This window comes from Myotis lucifugus, unplaced genomic scaffold (assembly GCF_000147115.1).
Source record: "Myotis lucifugus unplaced genomic scaffold, Myoluc2.0 scaffold_117, whole genome shotgun sequence".
In the NCBI taxonomy this organism is placed as follows: domain Eukaryota; kingdom Metazoa; phylum Chordata; class Mammalia; order Chiroptera; family Vespertilionidae; genus Myotis; species Myotis lucifugus.
The window spans coordinates 3,262,963-3,280,465 of record NW_005871165.1 but is presented as its reverse complement, the minus strand read 5'-3'; the positions used below and the strand labels follow the sequence as shown (position 1 = coordinate 3,280,465).

The 17,503-nt window shown below is 54.3% G+C and overlaps 1 protein-coding gene across 2 annotated transcripts; it reads right to left on the bottom strand.

The window, feature by feature from the left end:
- Positions 1-265: 265 nt before the first annotated feature.
- Positions 266-13,201, bottom strand: HTR3A (5-hydroxytryptamine receptor 3A). Of its 2 annotated transcripts, XM_006093506.3 has the most exons (9): positions 13,132-13,201; positions 10,986-11,152; positions 9,702-9,746; positions 7,447-7,556; positions 5,969-6,138; positions 3,209-3,369; positions 2,641-2,851; positions 2,314-2,535; positions 266-593 (listed from the first exon to the last, which is right to left on the bottom strand). In XM_006093506.3, the coding sequence occupies exons 1-9, from the start codon at positions 13,196-13,198 to the stop codon at positions 295-297; spliced, it is 1,452 nt and encodes a 483-aa protein (XP_006093568.1). In that variant the 5' UTR covers positions 13,199-13,201; the 3' UTR covers positions 266-294. The 2 variants fall into 2 exon arrangements, with proteins under 2 accessions (XP_006093568.1, XP_006093569.1); XM_006093507.3 differs by having other exon boundaries at positions 269-593; positions 2,314-2,851.
- Positions 13,202-17,503: the final 4,302 nt, after the last annotated feature.

Sequence of the window (17,503 nt, the reverse complement as noted above, 5' to 3'; positions counted from 1 at the left end):
GGTGGGCCAGTGGGGAAACTGAGGCTTACTGCACAGATATAGAGTGAAGTTGGGAAATGCATGGATTTCTTCTGATATAAGACAACATGTTTCAAAGCCATCATGGCAGGTGGGGGCAGGGAGGATGTAAGGATCTTGGACGCCAAGATTTTGGGAGAAGGGTGAAGGCCCTGCTTCGGGATTGCTGAGATAAATTGGCATTGGAACCAGGGATGGAGCTGTGTATGTGACTTGAGAACATCCCTGGCACCCCCTGAACCCTGAAGTCCCCCCACCCTCGCTCGGCTGGACTCCTCAGGAATACTGCCAGATGGACCAGAGTGTGACCAGGGTGACACTGTAGGCCAGCACCGCCAGCAGGTAGATGCGGAACAGCAGCCTGTCCAGCACGGAGCCCACGCGCAGCCAGTCCCGGGCCACCTCTCGGCTCTCCTCCCGCTTCTCCAGGAAGTGCCGGATGGAGGCCAGCTCCTGCAGCAGCCCGCGCATGGCCAGGGAGGCCTCCCGCGGCGGTGGGGGCGGGCTGTCTTTGCCCCTCGGGGTCTTGTCCAAGTCCCTGGGTCCTCCCAAATGGCCGCAGTGGTTCCCCATGTCTGGAAGAAGGGGCAGAGCATTGGCAAGGGAGGGGGTCTAGCCAGATGACCTGAACACCGTCCCTTACATTTCTTTGGCCTGCAGAAGCTTTTAGCATGAGCAATCTCAGACATAAAGAGCATCGGGAGTAACTTACCTATTTGGGTAGCCGCCATCCAACTTAAGCAAATGAAGAAAGCCAATACAGTGGGAGATTCCTGTACACCTCTTCTTAGTCACAGCCTCCGTCCCCTCCCCGGGTCACCAACATCAAATTTGGTGTTTATCCTTCCCATGCACTTGCTTCTTAACTCATGGTCTTTGCCCAGCTTTGATAGTCACCATTTCATTTGCTCTTCACAACAGCCCGTGGAAGAGCAGAGGAGGACGAATTGTTATCCACACTCTTTGTATGAAGGTGCTAACGCTCAGAGAGGGTAAGTGACTAGCCTGTGGTCACACAGCTGGAGCATCATTTAATAGCGAGGACATCGAGGCCTAGATATCTGGGCTCTGAATCCACTGCCCTCTCCACTGTGTCTTATTGCCTCGATGCCCTCCTCTCCGTGACTCCGAGCCTTCTGCACTAGAAAACACACCTGCAGATGTGGCGGCCTTCGCCAGGTGAGCAGTGAAATCAGGCATTAGGCGGGTGCTCTAGCTCAGGGATTTTCAACTGTGCCACATCAATTTTTAAAACATGCGATATCTGGCTATTTAGTCAAGGGCACTGACCTCTTTTCCCTTAGATTGTCAAAATAATAATTAAAAAAACAACAATAGCCAACACAATAGCTGTTCAGTATGCATGAATCAAAAGTATACCTATTTTTTTTCAGATCGGCAAAAAATACATTTTTTTTGCAATGCTGCAGAATCTTAGTGATTAGTTTACATGTGCCATGAGGGGAAAAGGTTGAAAATTGCTGCCCAAGCTCATGAGTTCATGAGGAGATGATAGTAGGTTAACGAAACATCTGTAAAAGGCATGGCTCTGGCCGGAAGGGAGGACAAAGAGGAGTGCAGTGGGTGGAGTGGTTAGAACACCAGCTTGTCAGATGGGCCTGATTTCAAATCACACTTGACCAGTTCCTGGCTCTGTGCCTTGGGGCAAGCAATTTGGCCTCACTGTACCCCTGTTTGCTCATTTGAAAAATGAGAATGAGGACAATGTGGATGGAATGGACAAATTCCTAAAAAAAAACACAATCTCCCAAAATGGAATCAGGAAGAATCAGAAAACCGGAGTATGCCAAAAACAACTGATGAACTAGAAGCAGTAATCAAAGAACTCCCAGCAAACAAAAGCCCGGGTCCGGACAGCTTCACTGAAAAATGAGGCTGAAAATCCAATTGGGTCACCATCAGGATCACCTGTGATCCCACAGGAAGTGCTTCGCACATGCCTGGCCCAAAGTGCGCAAGAGACAGACCAACACGCCACCAGCACGACCACCAGCAAATGGCTGTGGCAACTCCTCAGCGGGTCCCCCTGCTCCCTGCATCCTGCCCCGCCTCTGTCCACCCAGGCTGATGAGCATGTGCAGGTGCAGAGAGATGGGCGCTCAGGCTGCCCCACCCCCAGTGAGGTGGTGCGTGGGGTGCCACATGCAGGACAGCACCCACCTCCCAGGCCCGGCTGAGCTCCCGGGCACGTCCTCCAGAGACACCCCCCTTCCCCCATGCTCCTGCCTCCAGACCGGAAGGGCCCCTGCAGAGGGACTCCCTCTCCCCCCTCACCTGAGCAGTCATCAGTCTTGCTGGTTTGGGAGGCAGCTGGGCACCGATGGGAGGTTGGCTGCTCCCCCAGGCAAAGCAGCAGGGCGATTCGCTCGAGAACCAGGCGCCGCAGCCAGGCAGGCACCGGCTGCTGCAGGTCTTGCTTGTGCACCAGCCGCACGATGAGGATCGTCTCAGCCAAGCTGATGACCAGCAGAGCCATGCACACGACAAAGTAGACACCTGTGCACCCCGGGGAGGGGGCGGGAGGGAGACACAGAGAAGGTGGGAGGGCCCACGCCTGGCTTCCTTGGCCACAGCGAGCTCTTCCCCAGAAGCAGGCCTTACCAATGAGGGGAGTGCCGATGGCGGTGGCGGGCAGCGTGTCGGACACAATGATCAGGAAGACAGAGTAGCCCAGAAGGAGTGTGATCTTGAAGGAGACCCTCTCACCACTCTCTGGGGGCAGGTAAAAGCCCACAATGTCCATGACCATGAGGAAGATACTGGGCAGCAGCAGGCTGACCGCATAGAATAGGGGCCGCCGGCGGATGACCACCTGGGACCAGGAGAAGAGCTCTGGGGGAGGCCTGGGGCAGACAGGTCCTGTGCCCAGGAACCGCCCCCATCCCAGCCCCCTTGCTTGGTAGAGCTTTCAACCTGCATTTCTCAGAAAAGGACACGGACAGACCCCACATTTTGCCTCTGGATCCAGGCTTGTGGCTGTTAGGGTAAGTGAGGGACAATTCAGCTGTTGCCCCATCTACCTCGTGGAAGTTCCAGGAGATGAGTGTGACCCTGCGGTGGGGCCGGGGCCACGGCGGTTCTCCCCCATGTCTCCCCAAGTCTGCCTGGGTGTGCCGGGCTAGTGGCTCTATTCATTATTTTAATCGCACCCGCTCCCTGTCCCACTCACGTAGAACTTCATTTCTGCATAACTGCTGCTGCTTTCCATGCTGAACTCCCGAAACTGGGTCAGCACCCCCAGAAGCTCCCACTCGCCCTGGTTCATGAAGACGCTCTTGTCGAACTTCACCTTTTCTGGCGGGCGCCAAAGGGAGATGTTGATGTCCTGGACTGGGAGAGAGGAAAGCAAGCCAGCGCTGGAGCCCACGCCAGCGGCATGCCAGAGCCCGCGACAGTGGGGTGCCGGGTGGTGCACCCACATGGCTTGGCTCGCTTCAGCTCTTCATCCCCAGCCTCAGTTTCCTCAGCTACACAGTGAGGTCCCTGCACACTGTACCTATCTGTACAGCGGGCCTGGAGCGAGGGGAAGGAAGGATGAAGTGAAACACACAGCAAAGTGCAAAGAACCAACAAACCATTTATTAGAGAGCCCCCCGCCACACACACACACACACACACACACACACACACACACCTTTCTAGGTTTCCTTGTTATAATTACCTACTTAGGAAATAAACAAGTCAGTACTCTTCACCTCGGTCTGCAGAAAGCCGCCTGAACTGGAAGCAAGCAGAACCCCCGCTTACAGAATAGTTTAGCGCCTCTGCCTCTACTACAGGGACAGATGTGCATGGCACCAGAGCACAGGAGCGCCCACTGCAGTCAAGCAGCAGGAATGGCTGACGTGCCCATGGATCAGGAGAATGCGGAACAAACTCTGATGCACCCAGACCACGGGATAGTCGACGGTGGTCCGAATTGATGAGGGAGCTCTACATGCGCACTAACTTGGAAAAATGTCCCAGATCTGTGGTTGAGTAAAACGAAGCAAGTAGCAGTAGCATAAATGATGTATATAGAATAATTCCCATGCACTTTCCATAGATGAGTACGTATGTGTACATAGGCAAAGGGTAGAGAAGGACCTGGAAGAGCATATCATATGAAGGTTATACTGCTGAAAGCTGTGAAGTCCTGGTGTGGGGAGTTGGTGAGGAGTTTGGGAACGCGGGTAGAGGTCAAAGATCATTTGTAATTCTGGGTTTTGGTCAAAATTAGAAGGTAGTGGAGGATGCCGTTTGGCAGTAAAGTGATGCTCACGTCCTTAGGCCTCAGTGAGCACCTAGCGTGCACCCCCTCGATGCGTTTGTCAGCACCTTTCTCTGTGCCAGGCACCGTGCTGTGCACCCAGTGGTGGGGCAGAAATCGTGTTCCGCCCTCTCTTCGTGTGTATCGGGTAGAGAGGTACACGTTGAACAAGTGCTTACAAGCACAATAGACGTGGGAAGGCGAACAGGAGGCTGTACATTGGGCGTTGGGGATGCCTAGTCTGGAGACTGGGAGGGGGTTCCCCGAGAAGCTGACCCTGAGCTGTGATTCGAAGGTGAGTAGAGGAACTGGCTAACCAGGTGTGGCTGGGGCAGGAGTGGGACAAGAAGGAAAGCAGGAGAGGAAGGAGGGCAAGTGGCCTGGGGGGGAGCGGGGGAAGCAGCCTGTGATTAGGACAGCCGTGGGCAAACTACGGCCCGCAGGCTGGATCCTGCCCGTTTGAAATGAATAAAACTAAAAAAAAAAAAAGACCGTACCCTTTTATGTAATGATGTTTACTTTGAATTTATATTAGTTCACACAAACACTCCATCCATGCTTTTGTTCTGGCCCTCCGGTCCAGTTTAAGAATGCATTGTGGCCCTTGAGTCAAAAAGTTTGCCCACCCCTGGATTAGGGGCTGGAGGAATGGGCTGCGGGCGGCCAGCCCAGGGCCCCACGGGCCAGGTGAAGGATTTGGATTCTGTCCTGGGAGCATTGGGAAACCATCAAGGCTCTTAAGCAGATTTGCATTTTAATAAGATCTCCATTTGCTCTGAGGAGCATGAATTGGAGGGGAACAAGAATAAAGGAGGGGGACCCGCAAGGAGGCTACTGCAGAAACCTGGGCACAAGATCAGGTTGGCTTGGATTAGGGGAGAGTGCATCAGTGGAGAGGAGAAGTGAGGGCTTTGAGAGGCATCGCGTGCCACTCCTGTGAGTGATCCTGGGAAAGAATGGGCCCTACTGAGTGTCTGCACTGTCTCGGTCAGTTGGCATGATGACAGAGGGAGGCACTGGGCAACCAGGTTAATCCCACTTGGAGGATAAAGAAATAGGCTCAGTGGCATTAAAAATAGAAGTGGTGCCCTGGCCGGCATGGCTCAGGGATTAGAGCGTCGATTCCAGTCAAGGGCACATACCTGGGTTGCAGGTTCCCCGCCCTAGTTGGGGTGCATTGGGGAGGCAACCAATTGATGTGGCTCTCTCACATCAGTGCTTCTCTCTCTCTCTTCCCCCTTCCTTCTTCTCTTTCTAAAATCCAGGGTGAGGAATATCCTCCAGTGAGGATTAACAAGAAAGAAAGAAAGAAAGAAAGAAAGAAGAAAGAAAGAAAGAAAGAAAGAAAGAAAGAAAGAAAGAAAGAAAAGAAAGAAAGAAAGAAAGAAAGAAAGAAAGAAAGAAAGAAAGAAAGAAAGGAAGGAAGAAAGAAAAGAAAGAAAGAAAGAAAGAAAGAAAGAAAGAAAGAAAGAAAGAAAGAAAGAAAGGAAGGAAGGAAGGAAGAAAGAAAGAAAGAAAGAAAGAAAGAAAGAAAGAAAGAAAGAAAGAAAGAAAGAAGAAAGAAAGAAGAAAAGTAAGTGGTAGGTAAGTTGGATAAGGAAGATGCATCCGGGATGTGCTCCTCACTCAAGTGTCCCGGGCCCCAGCCTGCGCCCCTGCCCCCAAAGCCCGTCTACTCACTGGTGTGCAGCCAGCTGGTGAAGGTCAGCGAGCAGTTCTGCACATCGAAGGGGAAGTTGTAGATGTCGAGGCTGCAGGCAGTCACCACCTGGAGGGGCTTGTAGTTCTGGACCTCGCCTTGATGCCCGACATACACGTACGGGATATCTGGAGACTTCCCCACGTCCACGCTGTCCAGGGGAGAGGGGTCAGCTTGGGGCTCAAGAAACAGGTCAAGCCCGGGAGTCTGAGGGTCTCTGAGCAGCCAGCAGGGAGAGAAACCCAGGAGGGGCTAGGGCAGCAGGACAGCGTTGTCTGGAATTGATTTTTCTAACCTTCCTATCTCTCTTAGGCCTCCTTACCTGCATCAACACTACTTTCCATGCATTCCTGAGGAAAGGCATTTTCCCTTTATTCCCCTGGCAACCTAACCACAAAAGGCAGGCAAGGATCCCTGGACCCCAAATGCCGCAGACGCTAAGGAGCATGCCCAGCTGTCCCCACACTGCCACCCACTGGCTGGGCAGAGCTCAGTTCCCAGGACGCCCGCCCGGTGGCAATGGGCAGGTTTGGTGGGTTCCATCCTGACTCCGGCTTCTCTTGGCTTCCCATCGCTGGGAGCCCTGTGAAGTGAGAGGAAGCATCTCTGCAAGGAAAGGAACTAGAAACGCCATGGAGACGAAGGGGGACAGGGCAGGAAGTGACCACGGTGGCATGCAGAGGCCTGGGCCCGCGGCCCTGAGCCTGCAGGTTTCTGTGGAATCAGGCTGAGAGTTGAGAACTCAAGACCATCACTGTTTCCCCGATTAAACTGCAGATTCATCCAGAAACTGGAATTTCCCCGCGTCCCTCCAGCCTGAGCGATGCAGGGCACGAGGCTCCTGGTCGACTGCCTCTCATGAAAACCAGTGTGGGTGGCGCCCCTGGAGCCGGGCAATGCAGTGGGTCCTGGCAGAGGGTGACCAGCCCCTTCACTTCCTCCTCCCACCCGTCTCCCCAGCCAGAAGGTACCTGAGGGTGAGGAGAAGGAATGTTGGCCAAGGCCAGAGAGACTGGCTGCTGAGAATAAAGGCTAGTGGGACCCACTTCAGACCGAGGGTGCCATCTGTGGCTGGTCAGGCACAGGTGTGACTTGAGAAATGTGAGTGTCTCCCAGCTTCAAGTCTCCCCTGTGGCCAGGAACAGTGGCCAGGACTTCATTCCTTCCAGTAATGTTACTGTCCCTTATAAATGCAGCCGTCCCTCATCCGACTATTATAACAAGGTGAATTCACTCACTGGCTTCCTTTCCTCAGGAGGGGCCGTTGGATCAAGAAGTACAGGGTTTCAACATTAAGCATAGAGGAGTTTTTAAAAAGAAAAGAAAAAGCAGGGAATTTGGGCCCAAGATAATTTTACCCACAGCTCTGCAAGTCTTGGGGGGGGGGTGCGTGGGGGGTGCCCCTGCCTTCCCCAGCCCGCAGCTACCTGGCCGCCCAGCACCAGATGGCGGTACTCACAACTCGTTGATGAGAATGTCCGGGACCCAAATGCTGTCCGTGGGGATGGACAGCTTGGTGATGTTGTCGAAGTCCTCGGGGTTCCACTGGAGAAACTCGTCAGTCCAGTACTAGGGAAGGAGCAGGACCCGTAAGGGTGGGCGGGGTCGTCCCAGCTCAGGCCAGCTCCACCTCTCAGGGCCCAGGAGAAAGGCAGGCATCTTCTTGGGGGAATGTGGGCGTCAGTGGCACCCTAGTCACTCAGCAGCACCTGAGAGTCCCCCACCTCTGTGCCCACGCACTTCCTACATGCAAATAGGACACAGCCTCGCCCAGGGACGGCGTCAGGCATTGCTAACATTTTGAATCCCCTAGCCACCAGCGGAGGGATCTGAGACGACAGCTTCTTGGTCTCAGTCTGCACAAATGTAAGTGGGGATGATAGATGCACCTCCCAGGGCAGAGATGGTTACTGTTAGGTTTTGATCGATGCATCCTCCACTCTCCTGCCAGGATGACTGGCCTAACGGATATACATATTTTCACATTTCACATTCTATTTGAAGGCGTGGGGAAAAGATGGCGGGTGAGTGGGAGGGTCTGTGAGGTATGGAATAGTCAATAGCGGGTGCTATGCTTCGGAAGTTAATAGACTATATTATCACTGAAAACTGTACGAAATAATGTAAACTAAATACAAGCATGACTAGATGAAAATAAGAATGTGCCTTTCAAATCACGAGGGAAAAAACAAAGAGAACATACATTGAAAAGGTTGTAAAACAGAATAGAATGGATAATCCCAATTTTACAGAAACATGAAATGTAAATTCTGTGATGTCGCTCGCCCGCTTAAAATTCTTCAGCAGCGTCTCATTGGCAATGAGATAAAGTTAAACCTGGAGGTCAGCAAAGGTCTACATAATCTGCCTCCACCTATCTTCCTAGTCTCAGGTTTTGTTGTTGTTGGTTTGTTTGTGTTGGCCATGCCTCTCTGTGGAGTCTACACCTGGAATGATCACTGTTGGAACCTCCGCATCTCTCTGTACCCTGCTCCTTCTCCCATACAGCAATCTGTCTTCTTGATCAAGGTGAGTCTTACTCATCCTTCTAGACTTAACCAAGGCACCTGCCTATTCCATTCTCCAAGGACCTCTGGGAACCCCGTCCCCTGGTGGGTTTCATGTGCCTCCTCTGTGCTTTCATGACTGACATCTTGCCTGCTGTATTGGTTGCATGGAATTGTCTGCTCACGTGTGTGTGGTCTGCACCAGCCTGTGAGCTCATTGTGGGCAGGGCCTGAGTCTAGTTTGTGTCTCTAATTCCAGTCCCTTAGCACGTAGTGGACTGGCATGCCCTCACTGCTGGGGCAGACGAGTGACCCTAGAGGTGCAGAGGTGGGAGCTGGCCATGGTGTCCCAGGAGAGAGCTCCAGGAAGCCCACCGGGTCCCTTCCCTGAGGCAGCGTGTGTTCTGCACTTGGGGATCTTGCAGAGGCAGAAAGGGGGCAGTACCGCAGGAACCAGCATTTGGCTTCTTCCTCTACCCCGTTTCCTGTCCCATGAGCTGGCTGTGGTGGGGTGCTCACAGAGAGGGGGAGAGATTTAACAGAGACCCACGTTGCCAGGCGTGTCCCCGAAGTCTCTCAGGCTTGACCTCAACGAACTGTCCTCATGTCCCTGCCCCCTTCTCTTCAGCCATGTTGTTGGCTTCCCTTCTATGCTGACACCTTCTCCAGGTACCTGGGGCCCCGGGGCTACCGCTTAGGACACACGGTGGACAGCAGCCTCCTCTGTTTGCCTGCCCTCCCCCACCAGCTCCGAACCAGAACTGCTGCTGGGGCCTCAGAGACTCCACACGCCAGCGCCTGACCAATGCCCGCCGGAAGCTGGAAGAGATGGGCAATAGCCACAGGGTGAAGACTTTTAATCACCCAGTTTGGTTGTTGTTCAATTTGGCTTAATAGGAAGAAGACTTGTGAGCCATTCAAGCTGTGTGAGAGGGAAGGCTGCCCCCGAGCTCCCAGTCACTGGAGGTGTTCGACCGAGAGGTGGGACACACACTTGCTGGGGGTTCCTGGAGAACTTCAGGACCCAGGGCAGGTCCAGAGGACTTCCCCCACCGAGCCGTCTGCCCCCTCCATCCCCAGCCCTGAGCGAGGGGAGTCCAGGCTTCTGCATCTCAGGTCCCTGACGCTCCAGGTGGCGAGTCCCTCCCCGGAAGGGTAAGTCCCAGGCCAGGAAATGAGGCAGCGGGCGAAGGGCTGGGCTGCTCACCTGCCGGTACCAGATGTAGGTGGTCAGGACCTGGTTCTTCTCGTCCTGGGAAAGGAAAGGGAGCTGGCACAGGTGGCCCTGTGGGTTGTGGGTCCACTCTGCACACACAAACCCCAGAAGGAGCTGCTGCTCTGTGTCCCTATATCCTTGGGAAGTGGGGGTGAAGCCAAGGGGCAAGGAGAAGGGGCAGCAGGAAAAGTTGGTCTTTTACTAGGAAACATCTAGAAAGAAATGCAGTGATTTACTCTTAAACTATATGTGCATGTAAGTATATATACCCTCTATTCTCTTCTATTATGTCATGCATATTATATATGTCTATTATGTTATCTATATTTTACAAATATGATATACATAACGTAATAGAAGATAATACAAAGCATATTTAACAATATTGTGTATACAGTGGGGCCTTGACTTACGAGTTTAATTTGTTCTGAGACCGAGCTCATTAAGGAGCTTGTTAAGGAGCTCGTTAACTCAAATTACTCTATCAACTCAATGCAAAAAAATCGGCGAGAGACAGCTGGTATCTCAAAAAACTCGTTAGTCGGGACACTAGTAAGTCAAGGCCCCACTGTAACTATCTCTATCTCTATCTCTATCTCTATCTCTATCTCTATCTCTATCTCTATCTCTATCTCTATCTCTATCTATAGCTATATCTCTCCTATGCTAGAATGAAGTCAAGAGGTACAAAGTCACATAGAGTGAAAAATTCATCGCTCTCCCTCCCTCCTATCCAATCCCAATTTCCCTTCCCGAACAGCCGCATGGACTGTAGCGGAGACTGGTGTCAGTCCCGCCCACCCTAGCCCAGCACACTGCCCCCATTTCGGCATCTCCGCAGTCGCCTCCTGCTTATCTCTGCAGTGTCCAACCTCCTGCGCTGGGCAGTGGACCCCACCTACTACTGTCACTAACGGAGGAATCAATTAATTGATTTGTGATGAACTCTTCAACAACCATTGAGTAACACCCACCGTCTGCCAGGGACCTGTGTGACACAGGGCATAGAGATGAATAGGACAATCTGAACCCTCACACAGCTCGCACAGGGAGATGGTACCACGACACGGTGAGTGGCCCGCTGGCTGCAGGAGTGTGGGAGGGATGGCTGCAAAGGTGGCCCCAGTTTCCTGGTTTGGGCAGCTCTGCACATGGGGGTGCTGCAGCCTGTCTGAGCCGTGGTGCCGGCCACAGGTACGATGGTACCCGAATGTCCACCATGTGCCCAGGGCCTCCCACCTCTGAGTTGGGGGCATCTTGGGGCTGAGCCCTCACCACGTTGAGGATGGCGTAGACAATGACGTCGATGGACACGGTGGTTGGCCTCCTCCAGTCCCGCACGGGCCGCACGCCCTTCTTGTAGTTGGTCAGGAGGTGGTCCGACAGCTGCCGCAGAGCGGGCCCGGAGGTGTTCTGGGCCCGGAGGCCCCCCCTGCGCCTGGCTGGGAAGGAGAACAGTTCCAAGCGGACATCAAGCCCTGGTTTGAAGCTATGAAAAGGGAAGTGCCCTCACCAGTCCCACCGCACAAAACTTCCAGGTGCCCCACCACGGAAATGTCCATTGTGTCCGCAGGCTCCTCCCCAGACTCAAAGGTGCATCTCATACGGGCAACCTGCACACTCGTTTACGGGAGAGAGGGGGCCGGACTGGAAGAGAAGGTGACGTAAGGCAGGTGAGGTCTGAAGGAGGCCGAGGGCTCCGAGGAGGTCAGCCTGCAGGGCTCTGATCCAGGGGCTCCGGGGAAGTGAAGGGGAGCCGGCCCCGGGAGATGAGAGGGGTACAAAAAAGTGGCCCCCAGTGCACAGTTCCTCAGCCCGGAGGTCTGCGTGAGGGTTTGCCTCAGTCAAGGTCAGATGTCAGTGTCCTACAGCCCCTCATCTCCTGGCCCCCAGCCTGCAACTGACAAAGGGAGAAGGGGGGCAACCAGTGAAAACTGACATCTCCCCTCCCTCCTGCAAAACCCACCCCAAGGCCGCCACCCCACCTGCCCGGGCGCACCAACTCCTGGGGGAGGTTGCCGGGTCCTCACAGGGTGCTATGTGGGCAATTTGTCAGGGTTAGGAAGAGGGTTGGGTGAGGTGTGGAGGGAGCGAGCAGCAGCAAATTGTTCCCAGAGCAGGAGGCCTGCAAGGACCAAATGGTGAGGAGCAATCCCCACTCCTAGGCCCGAGCCCCATCCTCTGGGATGTCATGTGTGCCTCAGGTGTCCTTCTGGGACAGCAGAAGCACTTCCTGAAAGGTGCCAAGAAACATGCAGGTGACAAACAGTGTGGGAGAGGGAGGCCCAGGGTGCAGGCTGAAAGCCTCAGGGGCCTGGCAGCGTGAGCGCAGGTCTCAGCAGGCCTGGCTGTGTGTGCAACCTGTGCAACACAACGATCCTACAGATTCTCCTTCCTGCCCCTCCCCACCTGTCCCTGATACATACCCCGCTGCCCTCAGGGCAGAGATGAGCAGAGAGAGGAGAGACGGGAGAGCAGGTAGGGAGTGCTGCCTTGGGAATAACATCCGTTAACATAGCACTGATTCAAACCCAGAGCCCTGTGTGTCTGCCTACAGCAGCAACAGCCCAGATCCTGTCGTCTGGGATTCGGGCCAGTTTGGAGAGCACCAGCCTGGGCCCCACGGGTCAGAGCAAAGGCTGTTTCTGGGAGGCAGAGGGCTTCCCAGCCCAGGCAGCCCGGACCAGTCATCCCCTGCAACCGGGCCTGCTCGTCCTGCTGAGCTTCCCCAGTGCCAGCTCTCGGGAGGAAACGCATCGTGTCCGGCCCCCGTCCACCCGAACGCACCCTGGCCCCAGCTTCAGCCCAGCTCTGGATGAGGAGAAAACAATCTAAGATGAATGAGTATTGTCTGCAGCAAGAGGGCACGATCCTTTTGTGATGAAAACACCCTGCACCCACTGGGGAGGCAGGAAAGGCAGGTGGGAGTGCAGAGCGGGGCTGGGTGTTGTTGGAGGTTAGCCCCGGAAGCAAACTTTAGGAAACAGAGACCTCAAGAGCCCATGCAACAAAGTCGGCGCTGCTGCCAACGAGCTGTGACCTGAGCACACTATTCCCGTCTCTGGACCACAGCATCCCCACGGAGAACAAAGGGGCCTTGCAGTGCGCTCTCGGTGAGTTTAGGGGCAGGGCAAAGAGCAGAGACCTCGCTCCTGCCCCGTCCACATGTGTCCCAGGCAGCAGGCTGCGCTGCACCCCCTCAGCAGCCCTGCTCTCACCGGCTCAGCCTCGACCTCCCCGCTGGGCCCCAGTGCCTCAAAACGCTCGCATGCACGTTCAGAGTGAGAGCCTGACTCCCTGCAGCCTTACCCACTCCAAAACCCACCTTCCCTCAACCCTGGCAGGATCGGGCATCCCCTACCGCCCCTCGGGAGGCGGCCAGCCACGTCCTACGTGTTTCCCATTCCCCCCACCGCCTTACCTTCTCCCTGAGTCAGGAGCACGGGCAGAAGCAGGGCCAGCAGCGCTGGTGGGGCCCACGGCAGCATGGCGAGCTTCCGCGGCGTGGGCGCCTCTGGGTGGCGGGCGTGCAGGGAGAGCCCCGCCGAGGGCCAGCCTGTCTGCCCTCTGCCGGCCTCGTGTCCCAGCCGCCTGCCTCTCCAGGCTGCTCCCGGCACTTCTGCGGCTGAGCCTCGCACTGCCCGCACCGCCCGAGCCACCAGGCTGGGAAGCTGCCAAGTGTCCCTGCAATCAATCCTTCATTTGAATCAGGTTTCAGGGTGGGCGGGGAGGATGGAACCACTGAGAGGGGGGCCTGGCGAGCTGGGTCATTCAGCGGAGCTCAGTCCTTCTGTTCTGCCCGGTGCCCTGCTCAGTTCCCCAAGGACTGACTTGGGGTCCAGAGGCCGCGGGAGCCCCGGTCTGCTGGGAGGTGCTCCAGGCAGCTGCCTTCATGTCTGTCCCACGGCAAGTATGTTTCCTATCATACAAAGTCAATATGCATAGTTAAAATACAATAGCAATACATCCTCACTGTGGGAAAAAGGAAGAAAAATGGAAGTCATCCATAGGCTTACTGACAGCTCAGGGACGGCCACCATTCAGACTTAGGTGTATATTCTCTGTAATGTCCTTCTAGAATGTGTACACAATGAATAAGTGTACCATGCATGTGAATTTGTATCCTCCCCCCATTTTTTGCTTAATGTCATTTCACCTGCGGTCACAACACTTTTCCCTGAAATGTGGTTTTCTTGAAAGAAGTGCCTTTCTCTTTTTTGTAAGTTAAATGGGCACTTATCTATCCCCCCGACACCCAACTGGGTGCCACCAGGTTGTCTGGCAAAACAATGGCTATGGGTTTAATTGGAGGCATCCCACTCCCATCTTACCATGTGAATAGATGTGTGGATGTAGACTTTTCTTCTCCTTTTTAAAAATTTATTTATTTATTTTAAAATATGTTTTTTTATTGATTTCTGAGAGAGGAAGGGAGAGGGAGAGGGAGATAGAAACATCAATGATGAGAGAGAATCACGCCCCCTACTGGAGATTGAGCCCGAAACCCGAGTATGTTCCTTGACCGGAATTGAACCGTGACCTCCTGGTTCACAGGTCGATGCTCAACCACGGAGCCACACCAGCCGGGCGGGCTATGTAGACTTTTCTATCTTGACTGTTTTCAAGGTGAGCTGCACCTGCATCAAAGTGCAGTCATGCAAGCTCCAACCTCAGAACATTTCATCCCGTTCCAGTTGAATTTAAGGGTAGAATAGGCTGAGAACACTGCAAGGAGAAAGAATTTTCTGAACTTTAGTTAAGTTAAAAAACTCCCACCTTGATCAGAAGTAAGTCCTTTCTGGTTCTGCTTGGGTCTTCCCTCTTATTCATGCACATGTGAAATCTACATGGTGCATTATACCCTCCATTGATGGGGTCCCTTCACGGGGCCACAAGCCAGGGGGTGGCCTGGGATGCTCACTCAAGCTCAAGGAGCCTGGGCTCCCCTTCTTTCGAGCCATGTGCTCTCTTACTGCACAATCTAGAAAAGCAAGGAAAATCAGCTCCAAGAATTCCCTTTGGGGGAATGGAGATGGGGAGAAGTGGTAGAAAAGTAGAAAATAGAGGGCCCCAAACTTCTAGAGAATTTAGAGCCACCCCCCCTCCTGTCCCCTGAAAGAATGTGCCCAGACTCCAGGCTTGGCCACAGGACGGGCAGGACAGGAAGCCCGGGCTGCCATAGGCCGCCAGGCAGGCTCAAGCCGTGCAGAGGCTCAGACTCAGAAGGGCTCTGTGGGTTCCCAAATGCAGCCTCGAGCCAACATTGGAGCCATGAATACACGCTGGCCTCCTGCTCACTCACCTCCGTGGCCACTTAGAAATCGGCTGCGAATTTCTAGAGGGCGTTCTCCTCTGGCGGTTTGCATGGTGAAATCTGCATCTAGCACCATCCCACTTATTGAGGGGGTCCCTTCCTATGGCAGTAACAAACCCACTTGGGGTTTCATTATAGTTGCTTCGTCATCGAAGAACAGGCACTCAACCATTCCCCCAGCCCCCACACACACTAACTGCTCCCCCAAATGCTCCCTGAGCATGTCCATGAGGCACATCCCTATCTCCCTTTAATGTGGCCTGGCCCATTCCTTCCACAGAGCCAGGCCGTGGAGACAGAGAGCAGCGAGAGGCATCTGGCACCGAACTTGTTCTGAAAGGGACAGTGCCACAGCAGCAGGGAAAGGGGCAGGAAGAGGTGAAAAGAAACAGAAGGTAAAACTACGGGAAATGGGGGATCTGAAGAGGAGACGGGAGTGAAGTAAAAAATAAAAGGAAGATGAGAAGAGAAGGAAAATTGGTTGGAAAGCGAGGAGGAAGAGGAAGACAAGTGAAAAAGGCAAGGAGAGAGAGGAAAATTCTAGGAAGAAAGGAAGAGAAGGGAGAGAAGGGAGGGGGAAGCAACAACAGCGGGAGGGCCTGAGCTGTCAATCCAGGGTGGCCTGAATGTGGCTCCCTCCTCCTCACCATGGGAGTCAGGAAGGAGGGCTCCCCACGCTGTGGAGTGGAGTGCCAGCCACGGGCATGTGCTAATCTGGGGGCAGTGCAAAGCCTGGACACCCTGTCCCCTGGACCAGGCCCTCATTTCTGCACTGAGCTCCCGGCCCCTCTGGGACCGCCCGATTGCGTTAGAGAAGGAAGAGGACATCTTGCACACAGTGTGCGCATTAGAGAATTAGCTTCCTGGGTAACAGGGTTAGAGCGAGCCAGGCAGGCCACGCGTCACATGGAGCTGTATCGCCTGTGTGCCTCTCGGATGGAGCAGCAATCAAGTTTCCCCTGAAGAAATTTCCTATTAATGGATCTGGTGGCACAACGGACAGGGAGGAGTTGGAGTTGTTGCCAGTGGCGGGGTGTAAATTGCCTCCAATGAAACTGTGGAGTCACTTTTGCCCCTTTTAAACAAGAATTAGTTCCAGGCGTGAGGAACTGCCCCGGGCCGGCGCCGGTGGGGATCGGGGAAAGGCCGAGGCAGGGCTAATTTGATTCCTGAGCTCTGGCTGCAGACGGCCGGCTCCTCCCAGGGAGCGGAGGCAGACATGCAGATGGCAGCGATCCAGTGAGCGTAATGAAAAGCTCAAGCCTGCAGGAGCCGCAGGCCTGGGCCTCCCCTTGTGTCCAGCTGCTCCCAGCACCCTGGGGAGGAGGACTGTACTCACACATGTGCCAAGAGCTTCCCACCCATCTGCCCACTTTCCCATTTCCCAGGTTCACACACAGAGCCCAGAGAGCCCACACCACATGCCCCTTTCCCACGGTGGACATGACGAAGCGGAGGCCTCCAGACTCCTGGCTCCAGCCTTTGCCACGGCAGCGGTGCCTCCCATCTTCCGCAGTAAATTTTTACTGGTCTGTAAAACTTTTACCACCAAAGAACCTGACCTTTTAAAACCTATAAACTTCCCAAAACTCTGCAATCCGTAGTAACATCTGGCTGCACTAGGGGCCCACCTGCTAGGGAAGAGCAGGGGGGAGGGAGGGTTAAGGTGCATCATCCTGGTGCTAAACGGGAGATGATCTTTATCCTCCTGTCACCTTGGGGAGAGGACTCCATGAAGCCCCACTGGTTGGGCCCAAGGCTCGGCACCTGCTCAGAGTCCCTCAGAGAAGCACCCTCCCTGCTCTGGGGATGGTATAGGGAGGACAGACAGGTGCAGCCTTCCCCCACCCAGTTCCGTGGACCTGACACATCTTGGCTTTGGGGTTGTCTACCCATGGAGAACCCAGAGGGATGAGAAGATGCTTGATTCAGTTTTCCTAGTTCCCCTGCCAAAGAGACAGAGTGGCTGTTATAGGGAGAAGAGAGCAGCAGCAATGTCCTTGCTAGGCCGTCATGTCCCATCAAGGGCCTGGTCCCGGGATCGCCTGGCTCTGCTCCCTCCCCCAACAGCACCTGCCATTTATTGAGCACGAACTACATGCCAGACACTGTGCTAAGCTCTTTATCATACTTAATCTTTGTTCCCTATGAAGAACATGCTATTATTCCCATGTTGCCTATGAGGACATTGGGGCACAGAGAAGTGAAGCAACCTGTGGAGAATTGCACAGCTAATCTGTGAAGGGTGTGGTATTGGGTCTTAGGACCCGGAAGCCCGGCTCTTGCCCACCTGGTTACACCGCATCCCAGAGCATCCTCTTGGCTGAGACCCAGGCTGATTGGGCTCTGGCTCCAATCCTGGAACGGATGGGGCTTGTTCTTGCCGTGACTGCTCTTGTCGAAAGGGCAGGCCCGTTGCGTGGGCCCCACATTAGCCTGCTGATTAAGATATTGCTATTGGAGAGTGTCATAAGTGAGA